At 39.9% G+C, this 19,523-nt stretch overlaps 2 protein-coding genes across 2 annotated transcripts; both read left to right on the forward strand.

The window, feature by feature from the left end:
• The first annotated feature begins 1,154 nt into the window (after nt 1-1,154).
• On the forward strand, nt 1,155-13,339 carry lin28aa (lin-28 homolog Aa). The gene is made up of 4 exons (XM_055013668.1): nt 1,155-1,164; nt 2,030-2,202; nt 5,717-5,901; nt 9,181-13,339. The coding sequence occupies exons 1-4, from the start codon at nt 1,155-1,157 to the stop codon at nt 9,398-9,400; spliced, it is 588 nt and encodes a 195-aa protein (XP_054869643.1). The 3' UTR covers nt 9,401-13,339.
• Nucleotides 13,340-13,963: 624 nt separating this feature from the next.
• mecr (mitochondrial trans-2-enoyl-CoA reductase) lies at nt 13,964-19,417 on the forward strand. The gene is made up of 10 exons (XM_023262425.3): nt 13,964-14,290; nt 15,487-15,584; nt 15,751-15,882; nt 15,965-16,108; nt 17,651-17,753; nt 18,006-18,108; nt 18,204-18,277; nt 18,369-18,429; nt 18,935-19,007; nt 19,106-19,417. Exons 1-10 carry the CDS (start codon nt 14,097-14,099, stop codon nt 19,267-19,269), a joined length of 1,146 nt encoding a protein of 381 aa, XP_023118193.2. The 5' UTR covers nt 13,964-14,096; the 3' UTR covers nt 19,270-19,417.
• The last annotated feature ends 106 nt before the right edge of the window (nt 19,418-19,523 follow it).

The following is a 19,523-nucleotide window of genomic DNA, read 5'->3' on the forward strand; positions in this document are numbered from 1 at the left end:
TGATTTCACGTTACCTCGTTTTAAACGCAATAACAACAACAACAACAACAACAATAATAATAATAATAATAATATCGATTAATTTGCCTATTTCGTTTTGGGTTTTTTTCTTTTTCTCATTTTGGTTATTTCACTTGGTCTAAACCACCTTCTTCTGTCTTTAATACATCCATCAATCCACAAGGTTTTGAAGTCAACATCTTAACATGATGTGATCAATCACTATCGATCCATGAATCCGTTTGACCAGCTCGGCTTGTTTTTTTCACGCGGCCACCTTGAATCGTGGGCTGCTTTCAGAAACGTCCTTTTTTCTTTAATGCAAACACCCCTTACTTTTCTTTCTTTACTTTACTATCTTCATTTGGGTTGAGTTGAGCTGTCCCTCCTCCGCCCCCTCCAAATTTCATCTGGATTACCATTACAAACCTTTTCTCTGGCGTGTTGGGACAACAGCTAAACCAAATGTCTGATCACAGGGAAACGAACACACATGACGAGAGAAAATATGAAGAGAAAGAAGAAAGTCAAATGCACTACGATCTTTCTAAAATATAAACTGTAAATGCCACAATTAAACTAAAAATATTCAGAATTTTTTGTCCAATCAAATATATCTAAATTGCTACTTAAGATCCACTCATTTTTAACTCTTTTATTCACTCCATGTCCAGTTGTTGATCATACTATTTGTCATTTATTTCATTTGGTATTTGGTGTTTCAGGCCTAGTTAAAACCTTTTTTGCACAGGCCAGTGGTCATTTGAGAAATCTCTGAAGAACGTGTGTATCCAGAAATATGCCTGATCATGCCAATGACATTAGATATTAGATACATTGAATTTTGCAATGTACAGTAACTGTGAACTCACTACCACAGATGTCCAAATTTGAATATACGGATATAATATTGGTTCTTAGTGATTGGCCACTTCCCACATTGGGGCCCTTCCATCACACAATATGCTTGTGCATCCTTGGGGACTGTAATTGTGAATCACGTGGACGTGACCGAGAGTGTGGGGGGTTTGTTAGATGAGAAATTGTCATTTGTATTGACCAACAGAGCTGATCACTGCAGGAGAGCCAAAACGCGTTTCCAGATAGGAAGACAGCAGAACAGCTGAACGCTGGGAGCAAACTGGCCCGCAAACATGGCAGAAGGTACGTTGAGGAGTTATCTCTGGGAAGAGTTAAGAGTGCTTTCTGGAGGGGCTGGGTTTCGTTGCATTGTCTAAGATGTTTTTGGGAGGAGGGGGGGGGATTCTTCAGTAAGAAGAAAAAAATTCTCCCCGATGACCCCCCCACCCCTCATTGTTTAGGGGGAATAGGTTGCCAGCCCCCTTTTGTTTACCTCCCTCTCCCGCTTTCCCTCTTGCTGCGCAGCTTCTGCTTTTCAGTGCATTTTGCATGAAAGTGGCAATCTGTGAGGATTACCCAGTTTGAGGGCTAAATCAGAAAAAAGGGATACTGTAGCTTGGGTGCTAATTTTGGCTCAAGGAAGAACTGAAGACATGGGTTCCGTTTCTAACCAGGAATTCCCAGGTTTGGCAACTTCGTGCGCTTTGTGCATTTTGATGTTTTGCAAGTTGATTAAGTTGTGTTCTGGTGGAACTGTCTGTTCGATTGTAATGGAGCATTTTAGGGGCATTGTTCACACACGTGATGGGCAATTCGTGTGTCTATCAATGCAGAAAACGCTCTTTAGAAATGCTGCCAACAAGATCACTTACTTTGGAGCAACTCGTGGCATATTTAATGGAAAAGACGTCTGCATGTCGCTGAATTTCTTTTATAAAGTTGGTGATGATTTTAAACCAAATGTAGCGAAAATTCAGCCTAAGCGTGTTACTGCTGTGTTCGTTTCATTTATTCGTATTGATTACTGATGCGACAAGGCAAGAGAAAGAAGTTTTTTCGGGTTTTAAACCTTTTTTGATTCCACATTCTTTGGATACATTACGCAGCGTTTTTACGCACGCATTCATTCGCAGCTTGTGTTTGTAACTGGATGCATTTTTCGTTGCAGGAGTATGTAAGACCGAGGAGGATGAAGGACCCAGCACCGAGGAAGATTCACAGTCTTTTCACGGCATCGGCGTGTGTAAATGGTTCAACGTCCGCATGGGCTTCGGTTTCCTGTCCATGACCAACCGAGAGGGAGTGCCTCTGGACGAACCGGTTGATGTGTTTGTCCATCAGGTAGGATCTGCTCGGGCGCTGAAACTGTATCTAATCGTACTGATCGATTTCTCCTAACTCGTTTAACTCTTGCAAATGTCCAAATCTGAAAATACATTTCCCTCCTCAAGCATGCAGAATTTCTCACAGACAGGAGCAAGATCCCCCCTCCACCTGTTTTCAATGAAGTTTAATCAATTTATTCTGTTTTTTTTCCCCTCTTGTTCAAGCAGCAAATTTATGATACGTCAATAAAAGTACTGAAAACTTCAAGTGCATAGAAAATGAACTACTTTACCAAGTGTTTTAAAACGTTTGGATGAAATTTGGATGTATTTAACCGGTTTAGATGAGGGTCTTTTTTTGCACTGTGGTGGGTGTTTCTCCCTTCGGGAAACACGTGTTGCAGCCAGAGGAGAGCAGAGGGCCTCCCTCGTGGTTTGTAGGACACTGATACAAAGTGATGGAGAAATGAGAGTTTTTTGTTGTTCAGTGAAGCTTACCTATGTTAACAGACTTGCATATATGCTACAAAGCTGCAAGAAAATTTGTCTCTTAAGTAGGACACATAAATGATCCTCCTGCAGTTGATAATTATTTAGTGTTTTTTTTAGTCATTTATGATTACATCTGTTGACAAAGTGAAGCTTTAAAAAATATTTTTGGCTAATGTATTTACCTCCTTAAAGACAGCACCATATCTAAAATAGGATTGATCATTGATTTTACTTTTTTATTTTTGAAGGTTAGATGCATTTTTGGGGGTAATATCAGTACTTTTTCACCTTAAACCTCCATCCAACTTTTAAAAGGTGTTGATGATAATTAAGGTGGGGGTGCATTTCCCTCCTAGATAGAGATAGAGGTTTAGCATGTGAATGAGAGACATCCCCACTAGCTGCTCATTCACCTCAAAGTTCCTGTCATAAAGTGATTAAAGGCTCTTTGCTGTCTGCTCAACCCCCTATGTGTGAGGTAGTGGAAGCTCTTCAAAGCTAACACACCTTTAAAGGAGACTTTGGGTTGTATTTTAGGTAAATTTCCTTTTTCACACGCCACCACACCAAGGCCTTTAGCTGTGGAGACATCCATCTACCAAGGTTTAATTCCCTTTTTTGAAGCTTTAACTTAATTTTCGATGACTCCTTATACAATAGGCTTACCATCTGTGTTATATTCTGATAGTTTGCATATTCTTTCAAGCTACTTATTTCTGTCTTTCTGCTGTTGTCATCCAATGATGCATACAAAGAGATTTGACTGTTCAGTTGTAACTGAAATATTGTTTGACTATGCGCAGGAAGTTGGTATTTGATTACTCATACTGCTACCCAAAGCACGAGTTCAGTTGAGGATAGAAACTCACAGTTCAGTGATTGTTTTCATTGCACCCAAAAGAAAATTAATGACTTCTTTAATTGTCTGTCACTATAAAAGATAGACACACGTGCGTGCATGATGAATGTATAGGGATTATGGGAAACCAAAAGGCCTCTGTCCTAAAATTAGTGGCCGCGTGTCAAGGAAAATTAACTCCCAGGGTCCTCTGGCCTTTTGTGCAGGTGGACAATAGAGCCATGCATCCGAATGAAGCACCCCACAGCCGTGACCGAGCCCCTCTTTGTCTCAACAGTAGTCCTGCTATTGTCCCTCGCTGCTCTGATGTCTTTCTCTGCCTCACTTGGCTTCCAGACACATTCTCAATATAGTTTACAGTACACCTCGCTAATAACACCTCAGCATCAGGTCGTTCAAAGTTAAAAGGCCCCACCCTGATCCTGTACCTGTGTGTGAGAATAACCTGATCGGGCCATGTGGCAGGTGAGGGTCCGTTATGGGGGTGGGGAAGGTCACACATGGGAGAGGAAGTGGGTTAACGGTCATCAGGGCAAAGAGGCCTGATGGGACTGGGGCTCTGCGGATGTCCATGTTGCCACTCAAACATCATGGCTCACCAATCATGTTTTTTTGCCACTCAGAACATTGCAGCAGATGCTCTGCTGTGATTGAATGGTGATTAGAGAAGATAGCAATTTGTTTTATTGTTGGTAGTTTGCAGTTTACCAGGAACACTGGCTGTTTGTAACAAATCCAAAGCAAATTTCCATGATTACCATGTCATAATTGTTAGCTTAATCTAAAACTGCACCTTGGGGATTAACTGCTTGTTTTTTGAAAGTTCCCTGAAGGATTGTTCTTAAAATAAGTTGCGTGACTTGTGAAATTTAGCGAACAAAGAATACACATCCTGGTTTACAAGTGGTAGATGGATGTGGCTTTCCTCAAAATTGAATCAAAGAAAATGAGATTAATGCTTATCAAAACAAGCCTGCCATCTTATTGGATTGATCTTTCTATGTAAACAGTCTCCAGGATCCGTGACAATTTAATCTTCTAGTTACACTAAGGGAGTTTTAGACAGGGGTTTCCCATGTTGTTTTTGCCAGTCTAGGTTTATTCTCACAGTCACACCACACCTTCATTTCCTTTATCTCTCCTTCCCTTCTTTGAGAATTCTAAATGCCTCTGGAAAGACATTATCATCAAGAAGAACCTAGTCACTTCAGGTGAACACAGTGTCAATGACTATGTACCTAAGCAAAAAGCTAGGTTGTTTTCTCACAACATATTCAAACCGTCAGTTCCATTGTGGCCACATTATTAACTAATTGGGCTAGCACAACTCTCTATTGTTGCTGTTCATCAAAATCATAACAAAATGAAATCATCAGGTTTCTTCTACAAAGAAATATCTGATTTTTTTTCTTAGCTAATACCAGAGATGTAATTCATTTGTGCTTTCCCACAACTTTTATCTTTCATGTCTTTCTGCCAAACAACTATCCAAGGAATGTCACCCTGACCCCCCAACCTCTCAGAAAAGCCTTGGTGCCTTCTCACCCCACCCCCAAGCTGAGCACCAACCCCTGCATCCTGCAGTTTAGGGTTAGTGGTGGTGGTCAGTGTGTTAGTGGAGCTTTGTGATGTGGGTGGGAAAAGGGATGGGGGTAGGGGTAAGCAATGTGGAATGCTGTTCCTCCGGAGGGGGGGATGGGTTGAAGGTTATCCTCATCAGGTTTACCACTCAAACACAGCAAAAAGACAATGCAGCATTAAGGCAACAGTGATTTGTAATGCAGGGCAATGTGTGCAAACTGCTCCGGTGAGTGGGAACAGCAAGCTTTGTAGTCCTTGTTTGTTCATCAGGTGAGACATAGTGATCACCTTAAAATACCTGATAAGTGCGGTCGAGTTCTGATAGTATCACACAGTGAAAAATGGATGGGGGTTGTTCTCATGGGTCAAAGTCTCCACAGGCTCAGTGTAGAGCTGATTTGGTAACTGCAGTACTATGGGAAGTTTTAAAGGATACAATTATCACCATTTATTTCTTACAAAGTACATTTGCAGTGGGGAAAATATTATAACATTCATTTATTCTTTTCTGGTTTCAGTCTTCTCAACTACTTATCATGATCATTCCACATTTGAAAGCTCCCAATCAGTAACAAAGTCCCACTATGCTTCCTTTCAGAGCAAGTTGCACATGGAAGGCTTCCGCAGCCTAAAGGAGGGCGAGGCAGTCGAATTTACCTTCAAGAAGTCATCAAAGGGCCTCGAGTCACAGCGAGTTACTGGCCCAGGTGGCATCCACTGTGTGGGCAGCGAGCGAAGACCCAAAGGCAAGAAAGTCCAGAAGCGACGCTCGAAGGGAGACAGGTGATGAACTGAAAAAGAGTCAGAGAATTGCTTGCTTATTTGCATATGAGCAAACAGGAAGAGGGAATTTTGAAAAAAATACCAGCGTCAGATAGAAGTTAAAATGAGTGTAATACAGAGGACATTTTGCAGAAAAAAATGTTCATTAACGCTAGCAGTAAAACTTAGATGGCAAACCATTAGCAAATTGTCTATTGGAAACCGTTGATATCTAAACATCAACTATGAAGAACAGGTGTGTTTTCAGCTTTAAGACGATGCATTTTTTCAGATAAGTCAATGGCTCTCAAAATGGATTATTAAGCTTAAAAAGTTTGATCATTTTCTCAACTCATAAAGAGACCCTTGATTTTTTTTAGTATATCTACAAAAAATGTAAAAATCATCAGAATTTGAAGATGGTTTTTCATTGAGGAGCAACAAATACTCCAACTAACATTATCAGCAATCCACAAACAGTCATTGTTGTGTTCAGTTTGGATCAGCTATACAATAGTGTTGTAGTTTCTCCCATTTTTTTCCTTCCTCTTCCTCGACCCCAGCCCCCACAACTAGCTGTAGCAAGGGTCACATCAGCAGGCCTGACGTGTGACCTGGATCAATAACTGTTTAAATCTGCTGGTCCCTGGTGAATTCAAACCAACCAACTCTTTATTCCCTCCTAAACCTCTTCTACCAGTGTGATTTGTAACTCCAAATACAAACTAATACTTCCAAAATCACAATGTGGAAAACATTAAGTTGACATAAGTTATCTTTTGGTAATTGTAGCACTTGGAATTTTACTTGGGATTGGTAAAAATAGAATTAATTCAGCTTTGCAGATGTAGTCCTATACAGTCCTCTGTTGCCACAAGAAGAAAGCATTTCTAAAGCATCTCTCTTCTGCAAAAGTAGGGATTTTTTTATATTGCCATTTGAAATCAACCTGTACATAGTCCTTAAAAAAAAGTCTGAGTCAAATGAAAGTTACAGAAAAGGAAAAACATTTCTTCTGAAAAGGAGATTTAATGCAAACGCAAGAATGTACCTCACAGCAAAGAGGCAAAGAGGGGCCTTGATTTTTTTGGGGGGGGGGTTCAGTCTTTGAATATCAATATAATGCAGGGTTAGAGGTGTATCAACTTCACCCCCCTGTCAGTTGTGATTACAGCCAGAGACTAGCCAGTGTGAGAACAGAGATCATTACTGCCTCAAAGAGTCCTGGGAGGCCCACAGTGGTTCAATACCTCTCCTTAGACCACACTGATCCGTGGATAAGGTATCGTTCCCCTTTAGCGCAATTCATTATGCAACTCCGGACTGTGTTTAATGGATATATGTGTGATTAATTAATTGATTGTATTCATAACCAATAATCAAACATTTTAAGAAGTGTACTGTTTCATTCTAGCTCTCCTCCTGACTTCATGTTTACCACCAGAGTGAACAATTGTTTTCAGTCCACATTTCATAGACCACCTTTGTGAGTGTGTGTGCATATATATATATATATATATATATATATATATATATATATATATATATATATATATATATATATATATATATATATATATATATATATATATATATATATATATATATATATGACTAGGGGAGGGAGAAAAGCTCCTGTCCATTTAATTGATAACAGATGCAAGAGCCCAGGCAAGGGGGTGAAAGGTCACTGTTGCCATGGCAACAATGTATAAGTAAAAGCAAGAGAGCTGGGGGCAGGGTTAGGATTGGGAGGGTTGGGGTCAGGGTTCAGAGGTCATTACTGCAGCTTTTTTAGACAAAGGGACCACTTCCCCTTCCCTCCACTTGTATCCTGATGGATGCTGATATCGCGAGCTTCTGTGATGTGATGGTATAGACCTTGACACTATCCCAACTGCCGCTGTTACAAAGCAACACTGACCCCTCGGCAGCCGCCCTCTTCAAACCTCATCTGCTGCTACAAAGGTAGCGGAGAATCTGCAAAAGCATCGAGTAACCACCACACGTCCACCACCCATCTGTCTTCCGCCCCTGTACGCGTGGCTATTCTATGGATTATGTTTGAACAGGGGTGGCCGATGGCACCCCTGAAGGCTTTCACTGACCCCTCAAGGTGTTCCTTTCTAAAATTCAATGCCAGTGAAAAGGGTGTCTTATATTGATGGGTCCAGCCTGAAACTTTTGGCAGTGACAAACTTATGAATAAGCCAAGCTGTTCACAATACTTAAGATTAATATGTTCAATGTTAACTAGAACAGGACCATAAGAAAACAGTAACCCTGCTACTGAAATATTTACAGCTTCCATCAATCTTAAAATGACTACAAATGATTTGGTGGAAAATTTCAATCACCTACCAAATGTGAATCTACACTAACAGCGTGGTGTGACCTGGAATGCCCTCAGAGATTTAAGTCCAAATGCAAATTCAGGTATTTCCAGGTGAAATGCTGCCATCTAGTGGCAAACAGTCGTAACTTAAAGCCCATGACTCAAAAATGTGCTTTGGTTATTGTTACTTTACAGGGATAGTTAACTCAGACTGCTCAGGTTGATGCACAGGCAGAATTTGACACTATACGGTTGTTTTCAAATTCATAAGAAGGAGAAAGTATCTCAGTGCTTTTAAGACAAATATGAAGTTTTAGGACATCTCACCTGATGTGGAAGTTGATATTCAGCTTGGACAAGTGTGCTATGTGCTAGATATGTTTTTGTTTGTTTATGTTTTGTTTTATGTCTCCTTAAGGCATCTACTTTCCACATTTTTAGATTAACAATGGATCACATTACTGCATCAATGGAAAAGAGTTTGCTTGTAGTGATGAAGCCACAGAGAGTCATTACCTAACTCTGAAGATCATCCCTTTAGATCCCCTTAGATATCAAATTAGCTAAGGTGGTTTATTTATATCAGGTCATTATTGGACTTCAGTGAATTGTACTGTTAAAATCTCAGTGTTCTCTCACAGCTTGACATTTAGAACCTCCAGAAACTGTTGTCAGTGAAAACTAATCTGATATGAACATAGTGGGTTTAGCAGCTTAAGAGTCTAATATTTTCCCTAATAATTTATGGAAACCACAGAAATGTAAAAATGAATGTGAATATTGGACTTACAATCATCAGGTAGAATGAAACATGACTCCACATGAATGTTAAGAGTGCTCCATATCTCAAAACAAGTCAAATACACTTAAAATTATATAATTTTAAGCGTATCCCCCCCAATTGGCACCATAAATTCTTTCCATTTTAATAAAGCATAGTGTCTGAATTCTTTCTACTCGTGTAGGTGCTACAACTGTGGAGGCCTGGACCACCATGCCAAAGAGTGCAAGCTGCCACCCCAACCCAAGAAGTGCCACTTCTGCCAGAGCATCGATCACATGGTTGCCACATGCCCAATCAAAGCACAGCAGTCCTCACCGGGTTCTCAGGGAAAACCATCCTCTTTGAAAGGAGACAAGGAGGAGCACAGCCCCTTGGCACCACCTCCCGAGACCTCTGATTAAACAAGGGATCTGACGCCAGGGAAGCACAGAGGCCAATCAAACTGCTTTGATGGAGAGGAGGGACACATGTTCCCCTTCCAGCTGTTGAAGCTGCTTTTGGAACTACCTCAGGTTAAAAAAAAATACTCATGAAGAATGTTGCTGAAGATTTTTTTTGTTTGTTTCATTTGGTGTAACACTCAGGAATTCTGCTTTTTATTGCACTCAGGATGCTTCCTAAATGTATGAATCACTGCTGTTGTTTAATTGGTTAGGGATTGTAGTGAGCAATGCCATATAACAGATGGTCTTCATGCGTTTTTGCATATTTCTTTTCTGTGATACTCCGCCATTATACTTCTTCTGTTTTTTGGAGTAATACTCATTTTATTTAGTGTAGAGCTACACTTTTGCTGCCTTACCATTTAGTCTTCTTCCTGACTGTTACACGTCACTATCCGACAAGGCAGAGATGTAACAGTTAGTACCTCCGTAATGAATGTTAGTTTGCATATCGCATGGGGACTGGGAGGGTTTGTGAAAAAAACCTGGGACGGGTTTAAGGGTATAGCTATAGGCAATGTATTGGCATCTGCCAATATTGCAGTTGACCATCCAGGTTTCCTAGGGCCAAATGAATGTCCGACCAGAGGTGGTTTCCAGCTTTTGGTCAGTTATATTTTGTCATTTCATTTTTTCAAACCAGCGTAATGCTGGCTGTCTAAAAGTGCATGGTCTACCTCATTGGTGCATGTTTGGTCTGCTACTAAAACCATCATCCTGACTGCTGGTGGTAAACCAAATATTCTCAAAATACAGCTTTGGAGATTGTGATTTGAATTGGGATTACAGCTAATCCTTTTTGCACTACAGTTTTAATACAGGATTCTCATTGACTATAATATACCTTCTTAAAGAGTAACTTAGCACCTGCTGAAAATCTTGTTTTTGCTAACCTTCGGTGGTTCAACTTCTGACCTTGCTGCAGTAATGTGCTGGTACAAGAGCTTGTGAAATCAGTGCTGAGTGTGGTCTGATGTGCACTTTGTTGCCCTTGTAACCTCACCCATGTGGTTTCACACTACAGACTACCTTCAGAGGTTTAGAGGGAGCCGTGCAAAATCTTTATTTACATAGTGAAACAATATAGGGTTGCGGTGGTAGAAAGAAGTTGACAGTAGATTTCTGTAGTTTTTTTCCTCATCCCTACTTGAGAGTAAAAGCTTGAGAACAACTTTTTAACTGGCACACCTTGTAAGTTGCTTCGTTAAGTGAGTCAGAGTGTCAGAATTTTGGTTTATGAAAGCTACAGAAATGCTAGACACAGCCGTTACAATGCTGACATTGAAATATTATGTGGGGAGTATGATTCCAAAGCTATTACATCATCTGACACGTATTCATAGTATGGTCATGGTGTGGTCTGTTGTACTAGGCTATGTGATATAGTTGCACAGTTATTCAGGGTGTGGAAAATATGGTTGGCAGGGCAATCAAGTGACTCCTTAGAGTCTCACTCAGAGAGGGCAGCAGAACACTGCTTTTCAGCTTGATGTTAAGTTACTCTTTAATTGTCTAACAGCTCAACTTTACCTCTGCAGTATATTCTCATTCTACTGGCTGCTGTGTGAAAGACTGCTGTTTTACTATTACCTCAACTTGGATTTGAATTTCGACCAATGGGATACTAATCCCAACACATGTGCAACATCAACTCTCTTCTTGATACTTGAATACCATGAGGCAGAATCAGACATGATGTTGCCAGTGAGGAGGCTGGTGTTTTTGTTTAGTCAATGTGATCCATTTTTAGGTAGTTATTTAAGACATTACCTCCATGTAACCCTTAGTAGGGTTATGGTTCAGGAACACCAAGCCTGCACGGAGGAGCATGTAGGACTAGCTAGCTAATCAGCATTTTACTCCCGTTTTACAGGAGAAGCTGACTGTGACTTTACACCCAATTAATATATATGTATAATTATTCTAAAGTCTTTTTTAAAAATATCATACTACTTATTTATTTTCATCCAAGAGTGCTGCAGCTTCTCCTCCTGCTCCTGTTGAAGCCTCTCAGCAATTAATGATCTACTAAACATCAGAAAACTGCCAAATGTCATTTAAAACTACATATGACTTGAGAATATATTTGGGTAACAGATTTTTAACATCAAGGTACTCCTCTTACTTTGTACATATGTGCTTGATAAAACACTGTCATTGTCCTTAATAATATAATATGAATACAATGAAACAGTAATATATTGCACCATAAGAGTAACAATATACAGTACATACTGTACAGGTATAATGAGGACTGACAAAGAACAGTGAGGGTTTTTTTTTTTATTATATGCTTTGCCTTGTATGTTTTTTTTTTTCTGTGCGCAATGAGCTTTTCAGAAGAGAAGCCCATTGGCATACCTATCTATGCCTAAACTAATGCAATGTAACTCTGCACTAATCATGTGTAAGATGGATCATTTTTTATTATTCAGTTTCAATCACTTTTAAATATATGTTTCAGATTTTTTAGATTAGAGTTATTATAATTTGCAAAAACCACATGCAGTCAGTTGCTGGTTGGGAAAAAAAACACCTCCACTCTTGGGCTCATCTCAGGAATTGCCAATCTGAAATCTCAGGGATTGCTTCAGATTGATTGGAAGGAGTCAAGAAGTGTTTGTTCAAGACAAAGCAGGGATTAAATGTGCATTTGCATCACATGAAGCATACAACACGGAAGCCACAGTAAAATGGGCTTGGGAATGTCTTGGTGCAACAGTTTCTATTTTTACAATTAGAAAAATACTAAGATTTTGGTCAAAGAAGCAATGGCTAAAAACGATGTTCAGGAATTAATGTTGAGATCTACAAGCTTTTTTGACTCTTCTTTCCATGCACCCAGTGTGACGGTGCTCTTAATATTTTTGTCTTCTTTGGTATAACTCGCTGTGATATATGATATGAAGAAAATGTTTTACTATTATTGATTTCTTTTTTCCTCTATAATCGTTGTAGATGGGGATATAGTAGGATATTGTAAAGGGATTGGGGCTAGTAGTATATAATCCAGGGTTGTCTCATCTCAACACAATTATGGTTCTGACTATCAATGCTTATGACAAAAAGAATGTGTCATTGACGACTTAACACTCAAATATTACCTCACACCCTACTGTTAGTTGAAAGAGTGCAAAATCAAACATTGTTTTGATAATTCCATTCCACAAAATTGGTAATGTAAGTGCTGTGATTAGATGAAACAATTTGCAATTCTTTGTATTTTTATTTTGAATTTCCCATTTAAAATGGCTGTGCCAGTATATGTTCTAACGTGAACACTGTTTGCTGCAGGTTTTTCCCCAAAAGGGACACATATGAAAGAATTTTGCTAGTTTATTTCTGTGATAATGCATTCTGTTATTCTTTTAAATAACATAAAACCACTGAATGCCTGCCTCATCTGTCAAACTATCAAGTCTACAGCAATCTAGATTCCTACTGTTTAGATAAAGGGTGATTTAAAGGGTTATAATATTTGTAATATTCTGCAGTGCTTACTTGGCTGTTTTCAAAATATTTTTTTGAAACTAAGGATGTTTATGCCAGACATTCTGATTGTAACAAACCTATTTGACCCCTCAATGGTGTGTTATTGTGATTTTATTGTTGGGTGTTAGATAGGTTAGATATTCCCTTAAAATCCAAGGACTTGTAACACCATGTGCTCAAGAGAACATTTGAAGCTCATCAAGGCATTCTGTTTTGCATTTTTCTTTGTACTTTTCATGGTACAGCTTGTTTGTAAGCACCACCCATTTAATTTGTGGTGGTGTATTTTATCAGGTAAATGGCTAGAGCTACTTCCCAAAATGTGCATTTATTACTAATGAATGTATCAATGTTTACTGCCATAAAACTACAATTATCTTGATCTCAGGTGATTTAATGGCTAGTTTGTCAATGATGAGCAGCATGTAGGATTTTCAAAGTATTACTGTGATTATGTTTCTATATGTAAAGATCTGCTCCATTTCCTAATAAATATGTCAATATCAATTCCTTTGTCCGGTCTTCTTATACTCACAACAGATTGTTTCCATTCTATTTACAAGATCTGCATTATTATCGACTGGAATATGATGAACAATCATCGATAAAATATTAATAATATTGAACTCACAATGGTAGCAAGACCACAGTGTAAAAGCTATCCATTGCAAGGAAAACATTTTTCTTGGGCAAAAGTGCAATGTACTGCTCCTTTACAATCCTTCCTGCTGAGATGCATTAAAACTGCAAGTATGTATGGAATCAAAAAAAAAAACTGGTCAACACGAGTAAATGTTATCTTTCACTACTGCAATCTAATTGTATCCTATGGCTTATCATGAAGGGACATTATTGGAATGAGACAGAAAAGCACCTGACTAATAAGATCACTCCTTCCAACTGCGTTGCTTTTCACGAAGCGAAACACCAAGAAAAGCAACCAACTTCTCCTTCCTTTTCCCTTTTACCGCCTCCATGAACGGAATAAGCGACGGTTCTGCATTTGTCCACTAGGGGCGCTGCTCTCTGTTTATATTTTCAATGACACTCATGAGGAAAATCCAACATGGCCGCGGTGCGAACGCTGCGAGCTTGACTTAAATGAGAGATATTAATTAATTGTTGTCCTGTTTTATACTTGTAAGCTAATTCGCGGATAGGCATGTGGCTGCCACTTCACACATTGTGCCTCAGAAGCCGGACAGGTTGCAGGGGCAGCGTCGTCGCTGCTCTTTTACAGTGTCCAAGGCACAGACATGCTAACGTTTCCCCCTTCAGTCACTCAGCTGGACGCTCTGCACAAGCATGCAAGGCACTTCTGTACAGAACCCACGGAGACCCCTCTCGAGTCGTTCAGTAAGCATTGCTGTCAAATTAAACATTAAAAAACAGATATGTTTCCTTTTCGGTGAGCACTAGAATGTAATAGCTGTAATCAATGTCTTGCTAACCCCCTTTCAGGACTGTCTTTCATGCTGTCAGCGGAAAGCGCAAGTCTTTTTTTTTTCTTGAAAACACTTGTGATAAGGTAGAAATCTCACCAATGGGTTGCTTGTCCAAGTGCGTGTGCTACCACGGTGTCTTCACCTTATTATAGTACACCAAACGGAAATGGCCTGCATTCTTCACTTCTTCTATTTCTTCTCGTTCTTCAGCTTCTTCTTCTTCTGTTTCTTCTCGTTCTTCTGCTTCTTCTTCTGTTTCTTTTTTTTTTCTGTCGTCTTCTTCTTCTTTGACACTACTACGCATATACAACCCTACCATGCAGAAACTGTGCAGCTGCTTTTGTAGTCAGATGGTTTTCATTTTGGCCAAAAAAGATTTAGACATTTTTTTTTGTCGTTGTTCTTGCTGCCTTGCAGGTTTAAGACTGTAACGCTCACATAATGTGCAAGCACTGATTTAACCTCCAGTCTGTTTCTCTTAACAAAGAGACTGCACGTGGATGAACAACAAACAGCATTTTAAATTTGAGGATTAAGAGTAAATAGTGCCTTCTCTTTAGGTCTACTTTCCCTGTATTATTTTTTTTATTCCCTTTCCTTTCCTCCTCGATTTTCCCTTCCAGTATTCCCAGGAATATCTTAACGTCCGTGTCATATTGTCGACTTTGTAGCTGATTCTACTGTTTAGTTTCTGTCAGCCCCAGCATGCTCAGGAACCCAGCAAAAACCAAACTTTGAGAAACTTGAGAAGCAACAAAGGGCCCATGGTAGACTTTAAAACAAACATTTAAAAGCAACACAAACATTAATGGCATTTGTGCTTATACACTAATCTTTGAGTGATTTTGCCAGTCAGTTGATTGATTCAGCAGTATGTTTATACCTGCAGCCTTCACACATCTTGTATGATTTGTCTATTTCTTTGGCCAGAAAAGTAAAGTCTGTTTCAATCTTGTTGAGGGGTGGACTGTGAAAACAGTGATATGCTGTATTTCATGAATGAAAATGCTGTCACCCAATGAAATACAGTTTGGTATTGCAAGTTTGGATGAATAATGGCTTAACACACCAAATTACATGAGGGGTTATTTTTTATGTGCTTGTCAGGTTGGAGGATGTAGATATACCCCCCGTTGGTGCAAAAGATGTCCTGGTTAAAGTGCTGGCAGCCCCAGTCAACCCGTCTGATATGAACATGATTCAAGGTATGTGGTTTGTTGGTTTTCCTCTACACCAGACAGCTGCATTCATACAATGCCCCAATTTAAAAGAAACTGTATCAACCTACCAGTTCAGCAAAGAAACAGGATAAAAGATTAACTTTAAAGAGGTGTGATGATCTGCTGTTGATCTGACTGTATGTGTTTTTAGGCACTTATGCTATCCTGCCAGATCTTCCAGCTGTTGGTGGCAATGAGGGTGTGGCCCAGGTAATAGAGGTGGGCAGCCAGGTGAAGTCCCTCAAAGCAGGGGACTGGGTCATTCCAAAAGATGCTGGTCTAGGTAAATTACAGCTTGCATAATATGAATGAGTCCATGAGTCTCAATGTGAAATCGCTATAATTTTGTACCTTTGTGTGACCAGGGACATGGCGGACAGAGGCAGTGCTAGCTGAGGATGATGTCATCTCACTGCCAAATGACATTCCCTTGCTGTCTGCTGCCACACTGGGGGTGAACCCCTGCACTGCCTTTAGGATGCTCTCTGACTTTGAAGATCTCAAGCCAGGTAGCCGTTTTCACACACAAGCCTGTAATATTTTCTTTCATGGAACTCACTTTCATTGGAGTGCACATACACTCACCGGCTACTTTAATAGGTGCACCTGTTCAATTTCTTGTTAACACTAATGGTTAATCAGCCAATCACATGGCTGCAACTCAATGCATTTAAGCATGTAGACATGGTCAAGACAATTTACCGAAGTTCTCACCGAACATCAGAATAGGGAAGAAAGGAGATTTAAGTGACTTTGAACGTGGCATGGTTGTTAGTGCCTGAAAAGCTGGTCTGAGGATTTAAGAAACTGCTGATCTACTGGGACTTGCACGCATTAACCATCTCTAGGGTTTACAGAGAAAATATCCAGTGAACAACAGTTATGTGGACAAAAATGCCTTGTTGCTGTGAGAGGTCAGAGGAGAATGGGCAGACTGGTCAGAGATGATAGAAAGGCAACAGTAACTCAAATAACCACTCATTACAACCGAGGAAAGCAGAATACCATCTCTGAATGCACAGTATAGCAAACCTTGAAGCAGATGGGCTACAGCAGCAGAAGACCACACTAGGTACCACTCCTGTCAGCTAAGAACAGGAAACCAGGCTCACCAAAATTGGACAATATAAGATTGGAAAAACGTTGCCTGGTCTGATGAGTCTTGATTTCAGCTGCGACATTCAGATGGTCAGAATTTATTGTAAACAACATGAAAGCATGGATCCATCCTGCCCTGTATCAATGGTTCAGGCTGCTGGTGGTGTAATGGTGTGGGGGGTATTTTCTTGGCACACTTTGGGTCGATTATTACCAACTGAGTATCGTTTAAACACCACAACCTCCCTGAGTATTATGGCTAACCATGTCCATCCCTTTATGACCACAGTGGACCATCTTCTGATGGCTACTTCCAGCAGGAGAATGAACCATGTCACAAAGCTCAAATCATCTCAAACTGGTTTCTTGAACATGACAATGAGTTCACTGTACTCCAGTGGCCTCCACAGTCACTATAACTCAATCCAATAGAACCTTTGGGATGTGGTGGAACGGGATATTGGCATCATGGATGTGCAGCTGACAAATCTGCAGCAACTGCGTGATACTGTCATGTCAATATGGACCAAAATCTCTGAGGAATGTTTCCAACACTTTGCTGAATGTATGCCACAAAGAATTAAGGCAGTTATGAACGCAAAAGGGGATCCAACCTTTTACTAGTAGGGTGTACCTAATAAAATGGCCAATGAGTGTACATGTGTAGATATGCAGACAAAGCAAGTCACTTCATTTTTTATTTTTATGAGGCTGGTATTTGCAACATGAACTTCCATTAAAAGGAATTCTGAACATTTAAAGGTCCGTTTGTCTTGATTAATCGACAAGCAACATAATGAGAACAATATGATTATTGAAAGGTGTTTTACTGAAAAACTAAATGCAGTGTTTTGGATTCAGTGCTTCTGCCTAAGTTATCCCTAAAATATAACATGCTATGCAGTTGTTCTGGCCATAATTAAATAGTTTCCCTCGCTCTGCTGTATTTTTAGGTGATTCTGTGATCCAGAATGCTGCCAACAGTGGAGTTGGGCAGGCTGTCATACAGATTGCTGCTGCAAGAGGCATCAACACTATCAATGTTATCCGAGACAGGTGAATGTAGTCGTATTAGATGAACTCTTAAAATGCAAAGTTTCTTCAGATACTGTTGGTAAATAAGAGAGGAATTGCAGCGTAGCTATCTGTACTCTTTTCTTCAGAGCAAGTCTTTTAATAGGGAAGTTCAGTGCTAATTACGTTATCAGCCTGTCTCTGAACATTACAAGTGTAACAGAGATAAAGTTTTTTTGTGCGCTAGAATTTACAACTGTAATGAACTTCTTCATTGTGCCTTCTCTTTCACAGGCCAGAGTTCACACAGCTCAGTGATAGACTGATGGCCATGGGAGCCAGTCATGTGATCAAAGAAGAGACACTTAGGCGGCCTGAGATTAAGGAACTGTTCAAGGTCTGTGGGTCTGTAGACCACTTCAGAGCTATGACCACACGATTTTGCCTGCCAAAGAATTAACGAAGTTCCAATATGTCACTGCATGTTCAAAGACTTGTCCAAAGCCTAAACTGGCATTAAATGGAGTTGGAGGCAAGAGTGCAACAGAGCTGCTGCGTCATCTACAGTGAGAATGCTTAATAATCTCTGTTAATATGATATAACATTCTTACATAGCAGAAGAAAAGACAATTGTATGTGTTTTCTGTTTATTTTAGGGTTGGAGGATCTATGGTGACATACGGAGGGATGTCCAAACAGCCAGTTACTGTACCTGTGGTAAGATGAAACGTGCAGTGTCATTTCAAATGTACATCCTTGCTTTCTTGCTGAGAGTGATACTAGTCAGGGGTGATACTGGTATTGACCTCATAACCCTCTCCGACTTGTGGATTAACCTTCTGCTTTTGTTTTTACTCACTGCCAAGTATCACTGGTGTTACAGGAAGTTGTTCAAACAGGGTCTCCCTTTTGTCTACATCTGATTCTCCATGAGATCTCATGAAGTGGCGCACTGCTCCCTGATAGCTCATTTTGTTCTCCTTAAATCAATAATATTATTAGAATGTAGTGTGTGATTCCCCACTTTTATAAAATCTTTTAGTATGTCTGAGATTAGGGAGAAATATATCTGTGAAAATTCTCGTTATGAGTGTTGTGCAACCTGATTTCAAAATCAGTTTCTTTTAGTCTGAGCCCAGCATAACTCTGAGCAAGAAAGCAAATTTCTGAGAATGTTGAACTATTGCTTTATAATTACTTCTCACAAACCTGTTCTCTCCAGAGTGCTCTTATTTTCAAGGATGTGAAAGTTCGAGGGTTTTGGGTCACACAGTGGAAGAGAGATCACTCTCATGGTAAGTTTGCATGTTTCTAAAATACACATGAAGAGAAAAACATCCCAAAATGGGTTACTTCAAATGAAATTTAACAACAAATTCTTTTTTTTTTTCAGATGGAAGAGTGTTTAGAACCATGCTGGATGAACTATGCTCTCTCATCCAGCAGGGGAAGCTGACAGCTCCAGCCTGCACTGAGGTGGGTCTCCAAGAGTATCGCAAAGCTCTGGATACAGCTATGCAGCCTTTTACTTCAACTAAGCAAGTCCTGATCATGTGAACTGGCTGGTCTCGTGTGCTGTCACCACACTGTCATAATGTACAGTGCATAAGCTGAAGTGTAACCTCAGGACTGTCACATTATTGTTGATATGTCAACCAAATGTACTGCTCAAAGACGTACTCAGTAAATGTGTCTTCACACCAGGCTCAAAGTCCAGTATGTTTCCTGTTCTGCATTGACACTTTTCAGTGTTAAAGACAGTAATGAAAAGCTCATTAAAACTTTCTCTACCTACATGAGAGAACAGGCGT

This window comes from Amphiprion ocellaris, chromosome 9, assembly GCF_022539595.1.
Source record: "Amphiprion ocellaris isolate individual 3 ecotype Okinawa chromosome 9, ASM2253959v1, whole genome shotgun sequence".
In the NCBI taxonomy this organism is placed as follows: Eukaryota; Metazoa; Chordata; class Actinopteri; family Pomacentridae; genus Amphiprion; species Amphiprion ocellaris.